This window comes from Equus caballus, chromosome 19 (assembly GCF_041296265.1).
Source record: "Equus caballus isolate H_3958 breed thoroughbred chromosome 19, TB-T2T, whole genome shotgun sequence".
Classification (NCBI taxonomy): domain Eukaryota; kingdom Metazoa; phylum Chordata; class Mammalia; order Perissodactyla; family Equidae; genus Equus; species Equus caballus.
Genome location: NC_091702.1, coordinates 68,062,524 through 68,084,920, shown reverse-complemented (window position 1 = coordinate 68,084,920; position 22,397 = coordinate 68,062,524). Strand labels below are relative to the sequence as shown.

Genomic DNA, 22,397 nt, shown 5'->3' with positions numbered 1-22,397 from the left:
GAATCTTCACTTCCACACTCTCCCCCCTAAAATAATAAGTTAAGGGGCCATCCCTGTGACATAGTGGTTGTTTGGCACACTCCACTTCAGAGGCCTGGGTTCACAGGTTCAGATCCCAAGTATGGACCTACACCACTCGTCAACCATGCTGTGGAGGTGACCCACATAAAAAACAGAAGAAGATTGGTACAGATGTTAGCTCAGGGCCAATCTTCCTTAGCAAAATAATAAATAATAAGAATAAACAAAAAGCTGATCTTGGAGAACAGAGATATTTTTAAATAGTATAATAGTTGTCCCTATAAACTTTTCTTTGCCTGCCGAACATTTACTTTTTTTCTTTTTGAGAACCATCCCTCTACTGCTTTCAATGTGCATGGTTCTCATAGTGATTAACCTGTTCCTTGGTATTAGGGGTAGAAATGTGAACCAGTCCTGAACCATGAGAATTCTGTATCCTTCTGGTAATGGTGATTTGTTAAAGTCTGTCCATATGACCAAAGTTGAGCTAGAAATAGCCAATGAGGGGCCAGCCTGGTGGCGCAGTGGTTAAGTGCGCATGTTCTGCTTCAGCAGCCCAGGGTTCACTGGTTCGGATCATGGGTGCAGACATGGCACCACTTGGCGGGCCATGCTGTAGCAGGCGTCCCACATATAAAGTAGAGGAAGATGGGCACGGATGCTAGCTCAGGGCCAGTCTTCCTCAACAAAAAGAGGAGGATTGGAAGTAGTTAGCTCAGGGCTAATCTTCCTCAAAAAAATAAAAATAAAAAAATAAAGATTCTGAATGATCTGAGCTGATATTGTGGAAGAAGAATGGAGGCAAAACTCTAGTCATGATTGAGAATAGAAAAAATGACTTCCCTTCTGAAAACATATAGTTCAAAAGTTAGAAACATTGCTTCAAAGTCTTCTTCAATAGCTCAATTTATGGTTTGAATAGGCTTTTTCAAAAAAGTAAATTTTTCATCCGTATAATTAGGCACCTGAGCCATTTCTAGTCACTAAGAAGATAAGCATGAATCACCATCCAAATCATTAGGCAGTCCTATCCTTCCTACCTTCAAAATATATGGGAAATTCATCCACTCCTTCCTCTTGGTCACCACCCTGAGACAAACCATCATTATCTTACTCCAGAATTACTGCCCAGACCTCCTCTTTCTTCTGTCTGCTTATATTCCCACCTGCATTACAAAGAGCAGACGGAGTACTCTCCAAAAGGTAAGAATCAGCACTCTGCTTCTCATTAGCAAGTCATCCACGTGTTTTGGCTTCATCACTTGTAAATGGGTACCATAAGAGCACCTACCTCATAGGGCTGGGAATAGGAAATGAGCTGGCAGGTACAAGGCTAGTGTGAGGCATGGCAAGCACCCAATACATATCGACTCTAGAAAGTAAGATCTATGCAAGCGAGCTTTTTTGTCTGTTTTGTTCATCACTTTAGTACTCAGTGTCTTGACAAAATGATCTGCATGGAATGCAAAATATAATAACTGAATAAATCTGAGCTAGTAGGATTGGGAGATGGGTGCCATTTAAGACAAAGATTTTAAGAAAAAAGAGAAAGAATATGCTGCAAGAGTCACAAATGTGTAAACACTGCACCATGAGAAAGAAGAATGAGGTCATTTGGGAATTTAATCACAATTGGGAAGAAGATTCACTGAATGTATTCTGTGACCTGAGCTTAATTTCATAGAATTAGATAAATTTTACATAGATAGACACACAGATATATGCAAACTATATTTGTATGTTTGTGTATAGTTGGGTCAACATTCAAGCATACAGAGAGGCAGGATAGCAACTAAAGGCACAGCTTTTGGAGCTAGACCGCCTGGTTCACACTCCCGCTTTTGCACTTACTGGCTGGGTGACCCTGGGCCAGTCTCTGTGTCAGCTTTCTAATCTCTAACACAAGGATAATAATAGCAACTACTTCAGAGTGCTGTTTCGAGGATTGATTGAACTCCTATTTGTAATTAAAATTTGCACTTGGAACAGTGTCTGGCACATAGTGAATACTATATAACTGCTTGCTAAGTAATATAAAAATTAATACTTTTTATTTTATCATATTTCAAGATTTCCTTAGATGACATTTTTATTGGATTTTCTTTTTTTTCCTTAGCTTGGGCTTATGACAAATTCAAGTTATAGAACGATATCATCAAGTGACAAACTTTAGGATGATATAAATGAAACAGTGGTTAATGGAGTCTCTGGTTTTCCTGCGAATCCTCATACTTTAAAAAATCTGCTATCATAAAAATGCAATCCTGACAATGTTTTTACACGTAAATTGAAAAGTCAAAAAAGGAAGCAAAACAAAACAAAAAGACAAACATTAGCATCTCAATGGAAAAATCTCGCTGCTGCTTTGACAGATCTCTGAGTAAGAATCTTAGTTTTGGAAGCTCCACTACTGTTACCGGGTCCCTCCGGTCACTGTAATTTTGGAACCCAGGGCAGTGGACCAGACACAGTGGGCATAGTGCGGGTGATGAGAGCTCCTGAACCATTTTTAAAATTGCAGCATCTGAGATTAGGCACATTAGGCAAGTAATTCTATTCAGAATTGAAATTATTTTTAATAATATTATGAATTTCTCTCAAAGTGACTACTTTTAATTTCTTCTGACCAATTCAATATAATATGCAAAAAGCACATCATATCAGGCTAGCTTTGAAGACAGTGTAAACACACACAGTAGCAGAGCTATTGTTCAAAGTGAGCTTCATTTTTTATCATGATAAACATGACTGTGTGTGACAGAATTTCTATAGTAAGGACAAGCTGTTTTTGTAGAAAGTTGTACTGTATGTAGTCCATGTTTCCAAGGTTTTCAAATCCCTTTCTTATTTTCCCCCATTATCAACATGGAAGTGGAAGTATTGAAAATAAAACTAGAATATATATATATAGAGAATGTATATGTGCTCTCTCTCTACATATGTGCTATCCAATGCATTAGCCACTGCCATATGTAGCTATTTAATTTTAAATTTATTAAAATTGATGAAAAGTAAAAATCAGTTCCTCAGTCACAACAGACACATTCAAACACTCAAACCCTACATGTGGATGTGGCTAGTGGCTTCTCTATTGGACAGGAAAGCATCGCTAACATTGCAATAAGTTCTACTAGGCTGTATTAATATATAGCATTTGTTTTAGATAAATAACATATAATCTTCATACTTTATTTGAAAATTGCACATATTCTCAATGAGTAACTTTATTTTTTTCCATTGGATAAAAATAGTCAAAAACAAACATGAATAGACTTCCCATTTCTTATATATTTCAAACCACGATGCATAAAAAATCATGAGCAAATAAATTAAGAATAGCCTCTGACTACATATTAATACTAAGTCAATCTAGTGTTTATGTTTGCTTTTCTTTACTGTTAGAATTTTTTTTTTACCTATAAAAATGGCAAAGATATTACAATTGAATTCCATTTGGAATGTCTGTCTACTTCTAACAGGATGGAGCATAAATGAAATACTAGGAAGTCTCACCTGGGTTCTGCAGTGGGGTTCAGTTCCCCAAGCAGAAAACGCCATTTTCATAACAACTCAGAATAGGCACATGTAAGTGATATATATTATTTATACATAATAATTTATAAAGTTATGATGACTCAAGTCTACAATGATATTTAATAAAGAGAAAAAAGGCAACTATATACTTATTTACAGTTGAAATATGTATTAAATTATCTTTTATAAAAAAATAATTAATAAATATTAAAATAATATCTTAATAAAGATAGCATATTTGACTGAAAAGATAATTAGTAGTTAAACATATAGTATTTAGCACACACTTTTTGTAGAGATGTAAGAAACATTCTTTGGTCTTTAAAGATTTTTTTCAAGGTCCTTGGGAAGATAGGATATGTGTATCAACGTTAGGCAACAATATGAAGAACTATATGCTAATTGTCAAATGATTGGCATGAGCGAGTTATACAGAATTTTTAATCATCTAATTAGATTCAGCAATGTCTATATTCCATGTAAACATTTTAACAGTCATAGTAAAGAAACTCACTCAGATTAAAATGAGATAAGACCCCTGACAGAAAAGGTAAATATTAGGCATATTCAGTTTTTACTGGGTTGTTATAGCTCACTTGGGAATATAACAAGATGTCACTCAAGATTTTTTCTTTTATTTTTCTATTAAGTTTAACACACACACACATACACAACAGAATTTAAAAATTGCAAACATGATACCTGATTTCAAACTAAACTGAAATATTATAAGAAACAATTTTATAGAAAGAATTTACCCACACAATCCAGCTTAAGTGATGCATGAAGGAATCATTTCTCTTCAACTGATTTTTAATCAATCTGTAATTCGATTGTAGTAAAAGAACACGCTTTGCATTATTCATATTAAAATAATTAAAATGTTTAGCTGCTAATGGTTGTTCATATCGATATTATTAATAAATTTAATATTTAACTGTTTGACATACCCAAGTATTTTTATGGCAAAACCTAGCTTTGCCTTTTCCTGAAGCAGAGCATAAAGTGTCTTAAGGCAGGAATAGTCCAAGACAAAACACTAAGTTGATTTTGATGGACTAATTTGACTACTTGAATAGAAGTTGACAGCAGTATTCCTGTGTTTCTACCTTACTTGTTACGATGGAAATAAGCAGGCATATTTCAATACAGAAAGCTTTTCTTAAAGGTAGTTTTACTTCTGTCATTAGTTGTTCCCTGTTTGATGTTTAGAATATGCTCTTTAATGGTATTTATTACATTTCAATGAAAGCAAAGTTGTTTTAGCACAGCTGATCATTCTGGGGCAAGAATGATAAACTAAATAATATGTTACCAGCAAAACTGAAATAAATTTAAACATAACATTTAAAAAATTCTCTACATAATTTAGCTAAAATTACTTTTTGTGGATACTTGATGCCTCACAGACTATTAAGTAAATTTTTATTAAAAAATTCAAGTTAGCTGAATCTAGTTGAATTATTTGGCCATTGTGCATACCCATTAGTATTTGTAATTGTAGTAAAAGTCCACGCACTGGCTTTCAGAGGATGAACCAATCCATACCAAGAGTAAGTTTAACTGAAGCAGAAGTAGTAACGGTAGAGACCCATGCCTTAGAGGGTGAGGGTATGACTCCTTTCCTCTTACATATCTAAAATAATAATATAACATAAATAAAATAATCTATAATAGTCACTCCATTATGAGATTACATAGATGATTTGTACTGGAATAATTCATATATCTGTGCCCTTAATATAATATAAACTTCTGATGGTTAGGAACTAAATCCAAATAATCTTTGTGCCTTCCTGTATAATGCTCAGCACAAACGCACAGGAAAATCTCACGTGGTAAATGACTACTGATTTAGAAAAGTACTAGAGAGGATGTTTTCATTGAATTACAAACACACACATTCACATATATATAGTTTATATATGCATATGATATATACATATATTTTTCTTTTAATATAAAATACCATACAAGAACAAAAAGCAGAATAAACCATAGTCCATTTTTTGTAGCCTCAAGTTCACTTTTTCCTGTGAGGTTTTTAAGATTTGATATGCTAACAATACACTAAAATACCCAGCACAGTTTTGAAGGTCTTTTTTTCAGAAAAATATTACCTACCTCCTAATATCAAAGAAAAATTTCTGAATAATGTGTATGTTTTCCCCCAATTACATATTTTCTTAAAGCAAAGGGCCTCAAATTAACTACATTGACTTTGTGGTTTTTTTTTTTTTTACTTTAGCTGTCCACATGTTAAACTGTACAATTCAATCTTTTAATTACTTTATATTTTAAAGTTGATGGCATGATAACAACAACACTGTTGGCAGCATCTCTAAATTTTATATGAACAAAAAGACTTACACAGTTGTACCTATTCAAAGTACTAAGCTAATATTTTAAGACCTGATGTTTCGACACACTTGAGGATCACACTTTTTATGTTGCTTCTTCTTTGACCTTAGAGAAGGTAAATTACAGATATAAATGGATTTACTTTTCTACCAGAATACTTAAGACTTTCTCAAGCCTTGAAACATTCTGAGTATTAAACATTATAATCCTTCTCTGTTTTTTCTCAAAGGAATTAATTGCAGGTTAAGTCTCTCCTCCTTTCATCATTTTAAAAAGCAAATAATATTTGTGAATACTATTATTTCTACTATAAATTAAAACAGACTAGTGTTTAGTGTCATATATTCTTTATTTAACAAAAATTTAATCATTCTTCCCTGAACTCAGACCATGTTTATCATGAAGAACAATGGTCTGAGAGAATACAAAAGAATTCTGAACAAGATAGTGATGAAAAATGAGACAGGAACGCTTTTCTGAATATGGGTATGATTCAAACGGACAAGTGCAGATAAATCTACAGGAATATTGTGTCTGGTTCATTGAGTGGCTTATAATTTTGAAACTGTGACATGTCAGCAAATATATCAACAGTGGTAGAAAATCAAAAAGGAAGTATATTTCTAAGTGCAATTGCTTCTCGCTCTCATAAGATAACCATGACTATATTTAAAACAAGAAGTTAGCTTTTAAAAACAAATTATTTTTACTTATTACTATTGTCTTCTCTGAGCGAAGAGAACTGAGCACATAAAAAGAGCTCAACAAACATCTTAGAGTGAATATACACGTACACACTGAGTGTATGTATATGTGTGGATACAAATACATATATTTATATGTATATATAATGGATAACACAAATGGCCAAATTATTATAACAATTCTTTTTATCATGTTTTGAAATTGATAATCATGTCAAACCCATGGAATCCCACTATGAAGGTCAAGATAATTACATTTAAATTCCTCTTCTTTGGGATGAGTTTTTACCTAAGCTCGTTATCTTCAGACATGCAAGGTCATTATCTTCGAGACACGCAATGGGCAGTATCTAAACATGTCCGGTGTGTTTCATTTCAATATTGAGAAAGATTTTGTAATTATTTCTTTTCTTAAAGTCCACAACCAGAATATGACTATCAGCTATCTGACCAGCTAGTAACGTTACGTCACGCATGACTGTGACTCATTTAAACAAACAAACTGGGGGTTGCAGGTGCACCGCGGGCGGGGCGCCGACAGAACGCGCTTCCCCCGGCCCAGACCCGCTGCGGGGACCGCCAGTTCCCGCCGCGCACGGCCCGCGGCCGCCGTCGGGCGAGCCCTCGAGCAGGACCTCGGCGCTCTGCCCTTTCTTCTAAACCGGAAGTTCAGAAACAGAGCCACACGGGCGGCATTCTGAGACAAGTTACCAGACGTTCCTGGGGTCATCAGCACAGGGCATACGGTGGGCATTTGTAAGCAGCGTCCTCTTCGGACGCAGTTTTTCTCTTAGTTGTTAATGAAGTCTGTAGAACGATTCGCGGTCAGGCAACATTTAAAACTCCAGACTTAGTTACAGAAAGGTCATGGCAACGCATTCTTTGGCAGTACCGAAAAAGACAGGATTCTGAAGGAAAATCTCGGTGCAGCCATCACACACGTCTAAGCACGCGATCCCTCCTCAACGACGACTGGCGCTACCATGCGGCCTACACCCGCGGCGCCCTAGCCACCGACCGGCCGCCCGCGCCCTCCGTCACCCGGGCGGCGGCACAGCGCCCCGCGCCCCGGGCCGCACGCCCGCCGCGCTCTCCGCCGCGGGGGAACCCGGGTCAGGCCGCGCGCGCCGTCGGGGACAGCACGGGCCCCGGGGTTCGCCCGGCCTCGCTCCCGGTCCCTTGCTCCGTTGCCATCAGCGTCTCCTCGGGAGAGCTCCGAGGCGGCGCGCAGCCTCACTCCACCGCGAGCCCGGGTCCCTTCACCGACGACAACGGGGCCGCCAGGGCCAGTGCCAGCGGCGAACGCGCGCCCGCAGGTCCCGCCGCCGCCGCGGCCCCGCGCCCTGACCCGCGCCCGCGTGCGGCGGCGCGTCCCTCACTGCGGGCCGCGCGGCGGCGGCGTTTTCTGGTCGACTGTCCCCCCCTAGCGCCCGTCTCGCGGCACCCGCGCCCGCCCGCCCTGTCAGCCCTGCGTGCCGCCCGGCCGGCCCCCAGCGCGGCGTCGGGGCAGCGAGGGCGACCCTGGCCCCGCCGCCGCCCCCCGCGGGCCCCACGGCTGCGACAGCCTGTGACCTCCGCCGCGAAGTCCGCGCCACACGGTGACGCGCAGCCCTCGTGAGCCCCGGCGGCCGGCTCCCGCTCGGCCTTCCTGGGACCGGGCGCAGCGTCGGCGGCCGCAGCCTGAGGCGCTCGCCCGGCCGGCAAGTTTGGGCGAGCGGCGCTGAGGGGCGTCGGGCCGGAGCTCGCCTAGGGCTCGGCCCGCCCGCGCGGAGCGGGGAGCCGGCGGCAGGCTGACGAGCCCGCCAGCGCCCGCCGCCGCCGCGGAGTGAGGAGCAAAGTGCTCGGGGGCTCCGCGCCGCCTCAGGGTCGCCGGGGGAGCGGCCGCCGAGGTGGAGGAGCGCGTAGGGCGGGCCGCGGCCAGCGCCACACCAGCGCGGGGCTGAGGCCCGAGCCCGCTCGCTCGGACCCTCGCGGCCCCCGGAGCGGCCGCCTCACTCGCTCGGCGGGAGCAGAGTTCCCGCGGCCCCCGCGCCCCCTCGCGGGGAGGCGCCTCCCCACCGCCGGCTCCGCGAGCGTCCGCCGGTCAGGACAGGCGGCCGGCAGCCGCCCCCGCCGCACCTGGCGTCCCCTGCCCGCCGGGAGGTGCCCGCCTCCGCCCCGCCCCGCCCCACGCCGGGCTCGCTCCTGCGCGCGCGCGCCCCGGCCCCAGTGGAGAGTCCGCGCGCGAGCGGGACGCGGCGCTGGATGCAGAGCCGCTCGCCGCCAGCCGCCCGCCGCTCCCTGGCGCCGCAGGCGGCGTCCGCCTCTGAAGCCGCGGCGCCCGCGCCCGGGCCGCCCGGACCTCCGCGCCCCGGCGCCGGGTCCTCGCGTGGCGGCCGCCCAGGGACAGCGCCCGCGGGCCGGGCGGAGGAGGAGGAGGCGGAGGACGAGGACGTGGACCGGGACCCGCGCACCTGGCCGCGCCGCCGCCGCCTCTCGCGCCGCGGGCGGAGGAGCGCGCCGCGGGGAGCCATGGGCGGCCGCGCGGTCCACGGGCTGCTGCTGCCGCTCGGGCTCCTGCTGCCGCTGCTGACGGCCGGGCCGGGCGCCGGCGCCCGCGCCCCCAGCAACCAAGGTAAGGGGGACGCGCGGTGCCCCGCCGGGAACTTCGTGCGGACTGCCCCTCGGCGCCGCGGGCCTCCCCGCCTCCCGAGAGCACGCCCGCGGCCGGCCGGCGCGGCGGTCCCCTCCTGGCCGAGCGCGCGGCTCCGGGGCGCGCAGACCGCCCGGCCGCGGGCAGCGAGCGGGGTCCGCCGGCCGGGCGCGCGGGGAGGTGGCCGCCCCGCGCCTCTGCCGGCGCCGAGAGCCGCGGCTCGCGCTGTGGGAGCGCCTGCCCCGCGCCCGGTCCTCTCAGGCCGCGCGGCTGGCTCCCGGAAAGTTTCCGCATGTCCCTGGCTGGGCGCGCTCGTTGGCGCTGGGATGACCACCGGGTGTCACCTGTTCTGTCACGCGTCCCGGACTGCGAGCGTCGAACTTGGGCTGTAGTTAGCGTTTAACATGTCCGTCCTCGGGAGCACGGGCGGGTGGAAGACGGAGGTCAGGGGACAGAGTGCCGTTTCTGGGCGGGTGAGGAGGTTGGGAAAACGGCCGAGGCGACGACAGCCGCCTCCTTGCCCGTGAGCGTGCGTGCCGTTTGACTTCATTCAGCGCTAGGACATTCAGGGTCGGCGTGCGGCTCCCGTTTGCGCGGGGGGTGCTGTGCGTGCGTTTCCGATGATTACGGTTTTCCGCCGGATTGCGGTCGCAGACCCAGGGAAGCTCTGGGTCGCCCCCGCCGTCCTGCCCTTGCGATGCCGCCCGCCGGGTGCGCTCGCCCTCGGGCTTCCGGGCGGCCGGCGTTGGGGTCAGACGCGCGCGTCCCTGCGCCTCTGTGGAGGGGGAGCGCGTGTCCCCTCACTTGGCCGCCTTTTTGTGGCGCGGAGAGGAAAGCCGTTGTGGATAGTGGGAAAGGCAGACGTTGATGGCGTGGTTTGTGTCGGTGTCTAGGGCTCCGAAGAGGGGTGGACGTCCAGAGCAAGTTTACCGGCAGACTCGAACAGTTAGTGTTTCCATGCGGTAGCTTCCCGGTTCCGCGTCTGCTGTTCGCTGGGAGCCCGGGATGCGCCTGTGCCCGCCCGGGCCTGGGCCGCCGGCGCGAGTCCGGACCGCCGCGGGGCCGGGGCCCTTCCACCAGAACGTGTCCCGTTACACCTGACCCTTCAGATGTTCGTATTAAATTCAAGAGCGTAGAGTAGGTGTTAAGTTTTTGTAGTAATTCTTGTTTATTTTAATGACTTTCCATTACTTTTAAAAGACATTTTACCTAAAATATTTACCAAGCATGTGTGATTTGTGTGTATTTTTATCAGTTTTCTAAGAAATTTTTTTTTCTTTTAAAGATTGGCACCTGGGCTAACAACTTTTGCAATCTTTTTTTTTTTTTCTTTTCTCTGCTTTATCTCCCCAACTCCTCCCTGTACACAGTTGTATATCTTAGTTGCATGTCCTTCTAGTTGTGGGATGTGGGACGCCGCCTCAACGTGGCCTGACGAGCGGTGCCATGTCCACACCCAGGATCCGAACCCTGGGCCGCCGCAGCGGAGCGCGAACTTAACCACTCGGCCACGGAGCCGGCCCCCAGTTTTCTTAACTTCATGTTAGTGAATGAGTGTTACTCAATTTACTCATAAGTTAAATAGGATCTTTAAAGATAGTCTGCTAAAACTCTTAATTTGAATTTGTATTAATACGCTAAAAACATGGGCTGTGCATGAGATTACACTTGGATAAAATACAACCTAAGGGCTAAATTGTGTAAAATTTAGAGGAATTCTTCAAAAGAAGATTATAGAGAAAGTGTCCTAAGATTTTTTGATCCGACACAAATGTTTGCTTATAAAATGCTTTTTACAGCCTAAAGTTATAGTGAATAGAAATTATGCTCCATAATACCTTGGGATAACGTGTGAATACGGGAATCATCACAATGATGGTTAATAAAATGTGAAACTTCAAAATTTTATTCTTATAAACATTTTGGCGATATTTTCTTAATTTGTAGTTTCATAAATAGGTAGCATGAATCAAAACATATGTTACCATTTTTTAAACACGTAAAACATGAGATGTTACAGCATTATTATACTATGTATACAATGTAGAAATATTAACGTAAAACAAATTAGATATCTTATACACATAGTAAATATCAGTAATATTAGTATTTAATTTCAAGTAGATGGTATTTATTTTCCTAGTAACTTTTTAAGAGCTAATGGAATTCATGTTTTATTTTTAAAATTGGTTATTTTATGGAGGGTAAAATTTCATATTTATATAACTTGCCTTCTGATGAAGGATATTCACGAAGTAAATTTTTAATGTTATTTATCTATTTTTACCAAATTATATAAAATCTTTCATGGTTGAAATGAGTGGATTCACCCTCTTCCTCTTGCCCCCTTAGTTCTCTATACTTAGGCAGGGTAAAATGATGGTGATGACAAAAAAGTGAACTATCTCATTTTTAACATGGTGCTTAACATGGTACTAAGTCACTTGACTATAAGAAGCATCGCTTATGTTTTAACTGGCTGTGAAGCTTTGCACTATAAAGACAAAATAAATCAATTTGACTCTCTCTTCCTATTACCTAAACCTCCTTGAATCGATCAGAAAGTAGTGGTGCTTCCTAGATCACTTCATCTGATTAAGTAAGTGAAAACATGATTTGTATTCAAGTCTTTCTTATTCCATTAATTTTCCCTCTACTTGAAACCACAGTATTTGTTAGGTGTTGGAAATTTTTATTTTAGGAAAAGCACATTTTACCTTCTCAATATACCTAAACTTTTGTTTCTGTATTGGAGACACAGTTGAATATAAAACAGTCTAGTTTTATATAAGTAACCATATATATAAACTACATGGGTTAGTAGCCACCAGGGGTCCGTTAACTCCAAGATTATCCACTTTAGCACACAGTACTGTAGAGCCTAAAAGAGTTGATGCATCTCTCAGGGTGTGACTTCATGTTTCCAAAAATCGTCAGATACTCAATTCATTAAATTAAAATATGGTTTGGATACAAGAGTCTGGTGAGCTCATTTTATGACCCAGATTGTGTGAATTGCTCTTATTTTTTCTCCAGGGAATTCAGTGACAAATGAAATAAACAAGCAAACTGGTAGTTTGATACATTATTTTTATTGAATTTGTTAATTTGAATGACTTGAGTATAAAATCCACTGAGTTGTATGTAAATACAGGTGAGCATACCTAAGCAGAAAAATATCTGCTTAAGAAAATTCATAGCCTAAAATTAGTTGAACATCCATAATAATTGTTCATAAAACTGAAAGTTGTTTTTATATTTATAGAAAGGAGAGGAGTGAAATCTTTTTAGAAAGTTGAAGAGTGAACTTTACTGAAAATGTTAAATATTTTGTTAAATAAGGAAAATTAGATGGTTTACAAAGAATATTTCTGGAAAACCTTTCATTTAGATGAATTTCATTTTTGGGGATAAAATATTCATAGTTGTAAAGGTGCAAGAGATGGTGATCTCGTGCCTTATTGTTAAGTATAAAAACAACCTGGAAAGTAATTTTATTCTACGTTTACAAATTGAAATAAATCATTATGTAGTTAGTCATTATGTTTAGTATTCAAATTAGAAAGATAAAATGTCATTGATACACTTTGGTTGTCTAAATGATGTTTGTTGAGTTTCACATAGTCTTAAGGTTTAGTCTTAGATATAGTCTTAACTATGTCTAAAAGCTTTTTCTTCCCCCAAAATTATACGGTGATCTTTAAGGATCTCTTCTTCAGCCTAGAAGTAACATGAATAAAGCAATATTATTTGGATTTTCCTAAGGGGAAAAGTATGTGTCTAGTGGCACAAGACAAAATTAATGGTTAAATTTCAGCTTTTTACTTTTTTTATATTTTCAAACTTTTCTATAAGGAATTTGTGGTTCTTTTATGTTACAAAATTAAATATTAAAAAAAATTAGAGTAGAAATTCTTATGTTTCTTAGCTAATCATTACTAGTATAGCTGTAAGTACAAAAGGCATCATAGATTTCTTGTTTTTCCTTCTGTAAACTCTTTCCCTGTCACAGGCACCATATCTCGATCGATCTCTCTTTATCTCCTCACTACAAGAGTACTTTTGACAATATACTCCGTTTGTCCTAAATGGTGGAAGAATAGATCCTATTTTACACTGTACCTCAACCAAACCCCAAGTAATAGAAGTTTTCTTCATTGTGTTCTTGACTCAACACTTCTTGGGAATACAAAGATGATGGAGATCAATACATAGAGTTAAGTAATCAAAATGCAAACATTGTCAACTGTAATCAAATTAAACTTATACAGAAGGATTAAATTGTTTATACATCTACAGTGTTCTTTTTAACAGTAAAAAATGTATATAATTAAGGTGTGCAACATAATTTGATATATTGCGTCTTTAGCATTCTGATCAACTTGCAATGTAATTAGACTGACATTATTTCTCCAAAATTGGGAATTATATTACTTCTGCTTTTGCCTTATTTTATTGAGTATTGTTTTCTAGAATTCATATTTAGATAATGGAGATAAAAGGATAAATAAGGCAGATATTGTCTATGCCTTCGTGGAACTTATTTTCTAGTAAGGGAAACTGACAAAAAACAAAATAGGATGAGTAAATAAAATGATAAAAGTTGTTAGAAATGCTATGGAGGAAGCAGCAAAGGCATTGAGATAGAGAATTATATTTTAAACGTGATGGTTGGAAAGGGCTGTCAGGGAAGATGACATTTAAGCCACATTCTTTGGGAAGAGAAAGAGCTAGTCATACAGAGTGGGAATAAGTGCATTCTTTGTAGAGGGAACTGCCTGGGCAGTGACCTTGAACAGATATGAGCTTGACACATTTGAAGAACTGAGTCCAATATGAGGAAGGAAAAGGGTAGCATAAAGTGAGGTTTGAAAGACAGGAAGCAGATACACAGAGTAGAAAAGGAGCCATGGAAATGAGGTGAGTTTTAATATTATTTGAGGTAAAATGGGAAACTGTTGGAAATTTTAATCAATTTTGTGTGTGTCTGTGTGAGGAAGATTGGCCTTGAGCTAACATCTGTTGCCAGTCTTCCTCTTTTTGCTTAAGGAAGATTGTCGCTGAGCTAACCTGGGGCCACTGAAGCAGAGCACATGAACTTAGCCACTACGCCACTGAGCTGGCCCCACAGTTTGCCTTTTAAGAGTATTACGGCTAGTCAGGAAAGAGATGATTAGAAGAGTAGAATTAGGAGTCTGTTGCAGTGTCCAGGAGAGGAGTTCTGGTGGTCCGTCTTAGAGTGGTGGTAGTGAACATGGAGAGAAGATGGATTAGAGGTATATTTTGGAGTTAGAATTTATGAGACCATCTTATTCTTACAGAGAAATAAATGTAGGGATTCAACATTTGTATCATTTCTTTCAAGGACTCCAAATAAATTTTCACTTACTCCCTGTAAAAATGACCTTGCTGTATAATTATTGATAATTGACGGGATAAGAGGGATCGGGTAGAACGAAAAGATATAGCAAGGGTGAGATGCCTATTTTCCACTTCATTGAGCTCAAACTATGATTTAAAATATAATCTTCATGGTACAGTCTTGTTATTTCAAACCATTGTAGATAATGTACACTTGGATCAAAAAATGCAATTTATTGATGCATTTCTGATGTAATAACTTTCCATATATAGTTATTTTTTGTTAGAAGGAATAATGGCACAAATGGGTGGTGACATCTTCACAGAGCAATATAGTAATCCTACAGAGTCTAGTTTTTAGCTAATAAAGAGCAATATTTGGAAGTTTGGCTTATGTACCGGGTTTATTCATCTCTGTTATGATCAGTTTACTGTTATGAAAACAAAAAATCTAAGTGCTACTAGATGTAAGTGTGTTTTCAGATATTTTCCATTAGTGTTCTTTTCTCTCTGGATTTTATTTAAATGAAGAGAAAAAAATAAATGTTTAGAAAGTTTGTTAGAGACCTAGAAATAAGACTTCAGGATATATCATATTCTTGGGGGTGGGAACAAGGGAAGAAACTTAGGCTTTTCACTGAACAACAGTAAATTACATGTGATTTAAATTTCCCACATCAGTTAATTACCCATTACTTTGAGTTGCCCTTTAATAGTACTATATGAATGCAATTATTAAATATACAGAAGTATTAAAAGTCCTAACTTAAATGACAGTCCTATATACTTAGTTTGTACTTAGAAAATTCATACTCTGGATATGCTTCATTTAAACATTTCCAAATATTCTTAAATATATATTCTAACATATAAATCCTACACTATAGTGCTTAGAATATTCTGGGAAATACTATTTTTATAGTTATTCCCTTCTGGTAAACATTATGACATCTTATGGGATATACAATTTCAGTTGTCAATGATAAATATTCTACAACGGAAAGAAAACACTCATTCCTTAAGCAGATATTTCTTGAGGGTCTGCTGTTTGGGAGGTGGCGTGCTCACCATGTGTGAGGGCTTACGGAGGGCGCCTCCTCCCAGAAAAGATGATCCAGTGAAGAGTGTCCAGTCTGTTTCTAGATCTGGCAAGAAAAATTCCTGTTTTCTTAAAATTAGATCCAGAATCAATTAGAAAACTTCAAAAAAAGTTTCTTATAATATATAATAGTAGTGGTGATCAGTCCTCATAATGTAAAATATTTATGTACCATTTTTGTGAAAGTAATGTATTATTTCATTACGTTTTATCTCAAAGTTAAGAGAATAAGTCACTCAACAACCACATGTTAAGCATCTCCCTTGTGTCAGGCATTATGCTAGGTTGTGAGGCTACTACGATATTTGTGATACAGTCTCTGTTTCTTTAAGAAACTGAATCTGCTCTGTTGATGTTATATATCCATGAGTAATTGATATTTACTCTTTAATTACTTGATGATTCTTTTTTTTTTTTTGCAGGGAAAGATTCTCCCTGAGCTAACATCTGTTGCCGATCTTCCTCTTTCTTTTTCCTCCCCAAAGCCCCAGCGTGTGGTTGTATATCCTAGTTATAGTTCTTTCTAGTTCTTCTATGTGAGCTGCCGCCAGGGCATGGCTGGCAGCTGACAGATGAGTGGTATGGTTCCACGACTGGGAAACGAACCGGGGCCACCTAAGTGGTGAGAGTCCAAACTTTAACCACTAGGCCATCAGGGCTGGCTCACTTGATGACTCTTATAAGAGGACTTTTACAGTATATGAAATTGTGTAGGAGAGAGGGAAGGGAGTAAGGAAATACTACCAACCTTTTAATGTGTTTTATTTGTAAAATTGCTTCACAAGAATTTTCTCATGTTAGTTTTATGGATGGGTATATATTCTCTTTAATTACTTGAAAAGGAAACATATAAAAATGCATTTTAAAAACATTCATGGGTGCAAAAATAAATATTTCACATATCTAATGGCTTTCTGTGGACTGACATGTAGAGTGAGCTTTTGGTCAAAGGATATTAGACTGGCTTATTCTGCTGTGTGTATTTAAGGTGGGTTAATTGTTAAAAACCGTAATTCATGTTGAAGATGTAGTTTTCCAGTTTCAGATAGGAGCAAGCCTACCTTTTAGTTGAGCTTGGAGTGAGAATTGGGATGAAAGTGTATGTTTTCGGTCCATGTCCTGAGATATACATTGAGCTACTTTCTGAGGGTACTGCGGAGTCCTCTGGCTGTTGGCCTGTTTGATGATCTGTACTTGGGAGACATAATTGAAACTCATCACTCTTCCTCCCATTCATTTCATAACTTCAAGTGTAAAAGTCATACTTACTTTATGATCATAGGAGATCCAAGATAACGACTCCTTAGAAACTGAATGTTCAGGAGGTAGAAGTAGTCAATTTATTTTGCCCTTGTAATGTTAAGTATCTTTGTGGATATCTGGAACTAATAAAAATTAAGCACTATATGTAAATATATATAATTTATCCGTTTACTATGTTATTTTACTAATAAAATGACAGTAAAGTAATTATGTCTTCTTTCAGGTTGACTGTTCTGTATTATGATACTTATGTTTTTGGTACATGAGCAGTGCAAAGAGAAACACGTGCTTAAATAGTACATAGAGTGTAATATCTAGAATAAGGAACAGCACTTGCCGACAATTAAAAAAATCGATATATGAAGTTTGCCTACCTGATGATTATAATTAGGTATATTTTAAGCAAGTTAATAAAGAGAAATATTTTGTATACTAGGAAATAAAAAGGTATCACATTAGTATGTATTTCAAGTAAGAATTATCTAAAACTAATTAAAACAATTGCCCTCAAATTTGAATTGAATTATATCCGAATATCACCTTTAATTTTTACTTTTTAAGGCAGAAATTTGTTCCTTATGTTGCTATAAGATGATACTTTAATATTGCTGAAGATAATAGAAATTAAATATCTAGTTAGAGAATTAAAATATAGTTAATCTTATATAGTTATCAATAAATAAATTATTCTAAAAATTGACGTCTTGGGCAACTGAAATTTATATTTAAAAATCCTGGTTCAGATCCTGGGTGCGGACATGGCACTGCTTGGCAAGCCATGCTGTGGTAGGCATCCCACATGTAAAGTGGAGGAAGATGGGCACGGATGTTAGCTCACGGAAGTTAGCTTCATCAAAAACAACAACAACAACAACAGAAAAAATACTGAAAATTTCTTTCCACTCTCCCTCTGGATTTAAAGTATACTCAGATAATAGTTGTCTTGTGAATCCAAGTAAAAATAATTCCTCGTTGTCATTAAGCCTGAGAGAAAATAGCTGAGCAAACTAGTAGATAGCATTGCACAAAATCATGAGTTTGTCACTTTCTAAAAATTAAAATCTATACATTGGTTCACTTGTTAACAGTGAGTATGATGCATCAACAAAAAATAAAGAGTGTAATAGCCAGGAAAATTTTAGAATACTAGAACATTTAATGAGGACAGTCCGATGTTGCCTTGTCTCAATTTAGTGAGGGGGCAGTCAGGAAGAGATCTCAATTTTTCTCTGGAAAAGAAACACCAAATTTCAGAAGTATATTGTTGGTATAGCATATTGCTTAGCATGGTTTAAAATAAGTAAAAACTAACATGCTCCAATTTTATTGTGATTTTTATGACACTATATTAGAGCAAAAAGTTGCCTCTGGCACAATAACTTATTGTCTTATGGTATTATAGTGTAATAACTTCATTTTATAGATTAGAAAAACTGTATTCACTCATGTTATTAAAATAACACATTGGTAGTTTGTTTAATAAAAATTATATGTGTAAGAACCTTTATAATAGTCACTAGTTTATGATCATAAATATATATATATATACATTGTTTTTTAGATTTTTCAAGAACTCTATTACCCAGTAACGTGGAATTAAAATTTAAGAATTTATTTTAAAGATTAGTGTTCTAAAGTTTTAATATGCTTGTTAAAGTGAAATGAATAATTTTTTTCCTAAAAATGTTACCAAGCGTTATAATCAGATGAAATTGTTCGCTTGTTTCTATTATAAAGTTCTTGAATACTTTTTTGTTGAAATAAAGCTATAGTTATCTTTGGGTTTTTTCATTTTTATTTTTATTACTTTGATATAAACACTTCAGTTCTTAATTTATATGGTTTAGTCATGTATATTTTCCTAAAATTCTCAAACTAGTTCAACAATGTGTATATTCATCCAATTTTTAAATGAAATATATTGATACCTGTTATGTTTTTTCACTGTGCTGGGCACAGGAAATGTAAAGGCAAGCCACCAACCCAAACTTCTGAGAGCTTAAGATTTAACTAATGAGGCTATTTTTATGTCGGTGAATAATTAAAACATTAATTTATATATCAAAGTAATATGGATTTAGCTGTTCCTTAGATAAGTTCACATCTGCGAACTATTGTTTACAGGGAAGAAAACATAAAATTACTACTCTCAAGGATCTGTGAGTGAATATATGGAGACACTGAGAATAAATATTCATTATATTGAGCATGATCATATATTGGCCATGACTTTGTGCAACTGCTGGAAATGAAATAAGATCTACCCTCCCCCACCCTAAGGACAGTGTTATAAAATTAAAGAGATATACCTGCCAGTTAAATACTAGCAATATAGAAAAGATTTTAAAAAAGGGAAATAATATAAAATTTTACAAACAAATTAGATGTTTGAGTTATACATGGGAGATGAATGAATCTCACATTTATCAGCATTCGTCATCATGAATATATGAAAATAATTAGAGAATTAAAATGAAGGCCCCTCCAGAGACCTCCATTTTTGAGTTACTTTGAATTATTTTCTACTTAAAGATTAAAACTTACTCTGCATATAAGGAAAAAAATAAATATCCGAGTAAATAATATCTTAGATTGAACAAAGAACTTTTAAGTACGTGGTAAAACTTGTTTTTTGCATTGAAAATTTTATTATTCCTTTAAGAAATAATATATTTACTGATGGTGGCTGCTTTTAAAAATGTAACACAAAATCTGAATTTTAATGGATTATGTGTGGTTTTGTCTACTGATATTTTACCATTTGGTGAATTTAAAATTGGCAGTACCTGTATGATTTACAATATATACAATTTAAAGATTAAAAATATTTCTATAATTTCTTGCTGTTTCCTACCATGTTAATTTCTTGTTTTATTCTAATTCTTTCATAACTTTCATAAAAACAAATATTAAGTATTTGTTTTTAGCAATGTTGCATAACTTTGAAATTCCTGGTATTCTTTAATATTTATTTTAAGAAATTAGGTAAATTACTGTATAGTAGATCCTGTATTTTATATCTGGGAAATGTGCTTGTAAAAGCACATAGACTTAGAAATTACTGCCAGAACTTGGTATTTTTAAACAGAGAAAAATCAATAGCAGATTATCCATGATTAGCTGTTGACATTTAGATTTGTACATTTAAAATGTCAAAAAGCACTCAAAACTATCAGTTTAGTTTCTAAATTACAATAATATTCTTATTTTTAAATTCCACATTTTATGATCCTCATCCTCCCTCCAATATAAAGATGTTCTTTTAAAAAAGAACAATTAATTGAAATAATTACAGATCTTTTCATAAGCTGGACTTTAAATAATTGATTAACTGAAAAAATTACAGATCTGATGATAACCTAATGGATTACTCATCTGTTTGCATGCATCTAGGTTTCTTATTATCATTACAATACCCTAGTGTAGGCGTTATATCTAACTTATGAAAATAAATATCTTTATGAGGTATATCATGATTGAATTAATGTATTTCTCTTCCTTTAATCATTACACAATACTAGAATATGGTTATTTGTTGCTATGTGATAAAGATTATTTTAATTATATCCCAGAATGTATATGATAAGTCTTTAAGTATTTTCTCCCACAGCAGATGGTTTACGTAGGCTGTCAGAATCTGACTTGTAGCCAGACTTTACTAGATTGATGATATTTCCTGGGTTTGATATCTTAATTGTAAAGTTTAAGATTTTGTCTACACTCCATCAAACACACACACACACACACACACACACACACACAGTACTTATGATATTGAGCCCATTCTCTAGAAGCACCATTAGCTTGGTTGGAAGTCCTGCTCCTGATGTGGCACCAGAATCCAGGAAGCTTATATGGTTCCTATAAAACTAAGGAAAAACCACTGATATCCTCTGTAAAATATTTGTCCCTGAAACATTTATTGTCTAAGATTATCATGTTCAGTGCAGTTGCTTTCAACTTCCCATTTAAACGTTTGTACTTGGTGCTGGCCCAGTGGCGTAGTAGTTAAGTTTGTGCACTCCAATCCGGTGGCCCTGGGTTCGCAGGCTCACATCCTGGGAATGAACCTACACACTGCTCATCAAACCGTGGTGTGATGGTGTCCCATGTACAAAATAGAGGGAGATTGGCATAGATATTAGCTCAGCGACAATCTTCCCCACCAAATAAAGAAAGAAAGAATTTGCATTTAATTCTATTCCAGTGCAAAAGTTGGGAATATTTCATGTGAATTGGCTATTTTTAATTTATCTCCTTGAGCTCTTCTTAAGTTGGAATGATTAAGATTTTTGCTTTTGTTATGTCTAACCTCTTTATATACGGCTTACATATGTCGTGTTAATTGCAAGTATTTCCTCCAACTTGTCTTTTAATTATGTTTATTACTGTTTAGGTCTTAAGATTGGCTTCACTCTCCAAATTTTCCCACTCATTATTCTTTCCCATTTAAAATTTTCTTCTGAAGACTCATGCACACATTGATCAATAGGCAGTTGGGAAATGAAGTGCCCATTTACCAGTATCCTAATAGTACTTTATGTACCAGTGATAGGATCCCTGGAAAAAGGTCAGTTGTAGAGTTACAGCTAATGGAACTTATTCTGAAGTGGGGTTTCTTATCTCCCAATTGAAATGTAAATCATCTCAAGTCCACTTTCCTGATATCTGCATGAACAGGAATGGCTACCTACCTAGTTATAGGTGGAAGAGATGGGGAGGGACAGGCAGGCTTCAGCATGGGAATGTTTACTGCATGGACCACCGAGGCCAACACAAAAGCAGATGCGTGCAGCTTTGCTCCAGGTGTGACTTTACACACATACACAGTATTCTCATATTGTCTAGCTCTGAAAAGCTTCTCCTCTGGTGGAAAAAGCTAGAAAGAAGTTGGGAGGAGGTTAAGAATTTGAGTAAGAACTTAGGCTGAATGTTTAGCTGAAAGCAAGGAAGTTTCCTTCCCCAGTTCTCATTTCTCAACAGTTAATATTTTGGGAGGAGTTTATAGTTTTGTGGCGTGGTGTCTTGATCTTTTTCTCAGTTAATTTTCTGAGTTTTTTTTTTTTTTATGTGTAGAGAATCTTTGCACATCCTATTTAACAGTATTTTCTAGATAAGTTATGGCTTTGGGTTAATATATCATACCTCATAGGATGCTGTGACAACAAACATTGCTTTTGAAGATGTAAAGTGTTCTAGAAAGGAATTAAGCAATGTGTTGAAAAATATTTGTACACTTGGATCCATTAATTCCGCTTTCATGAATTTAAATTCTAGGAAAATGATTAAAGACAGGCCAAGATTTATATACAGGGATTTTTATCTCAGCCTTGTTTGTAAAACTGAAGAATTAGAATAAAAGTAAATGCCCTCAAGTAGGAAAATCTTCATAGAAAGATAACTTCCTTTATATGGAAAAATC

General features: G+C 38.9%; 1 protein-coding gene across 10 annotated transcripts in view; it reads left to right on the top strand.

The window, feature by feature from the left end:
• The first annotated feature begins 8,547 nt into the window (after window positions 1–8,547).
• EPHA6 (EPH receptor A6) overlaps window positions 8,548–22,397 on the top strand; it is a 780,034-nt gene continuing 766,184 nt past the window's right edge. For 3 of the 10 annotated variants that reach the window (XM_023623979.2, XM_023623977.2, XM_070243945.1), the window contains exon 1: window positions 8,758–9,234. In XM_023623979.2, coding sequence (XP_023479747.1) covers window positions 8,865–9,234 — 370 coding nt within the window. In that variant the 5' untranslated portion in view covers window positions 8,758–8,864. Of the gene's footprint in view, window positions 9,235–22,397 lie in introns of all 10 variants that reach the window. The other 7 variants (XM_070243949.1, XM_070243946.1, XM_023623978.2 and 4 more) reach the window with 5 other exon arrangements.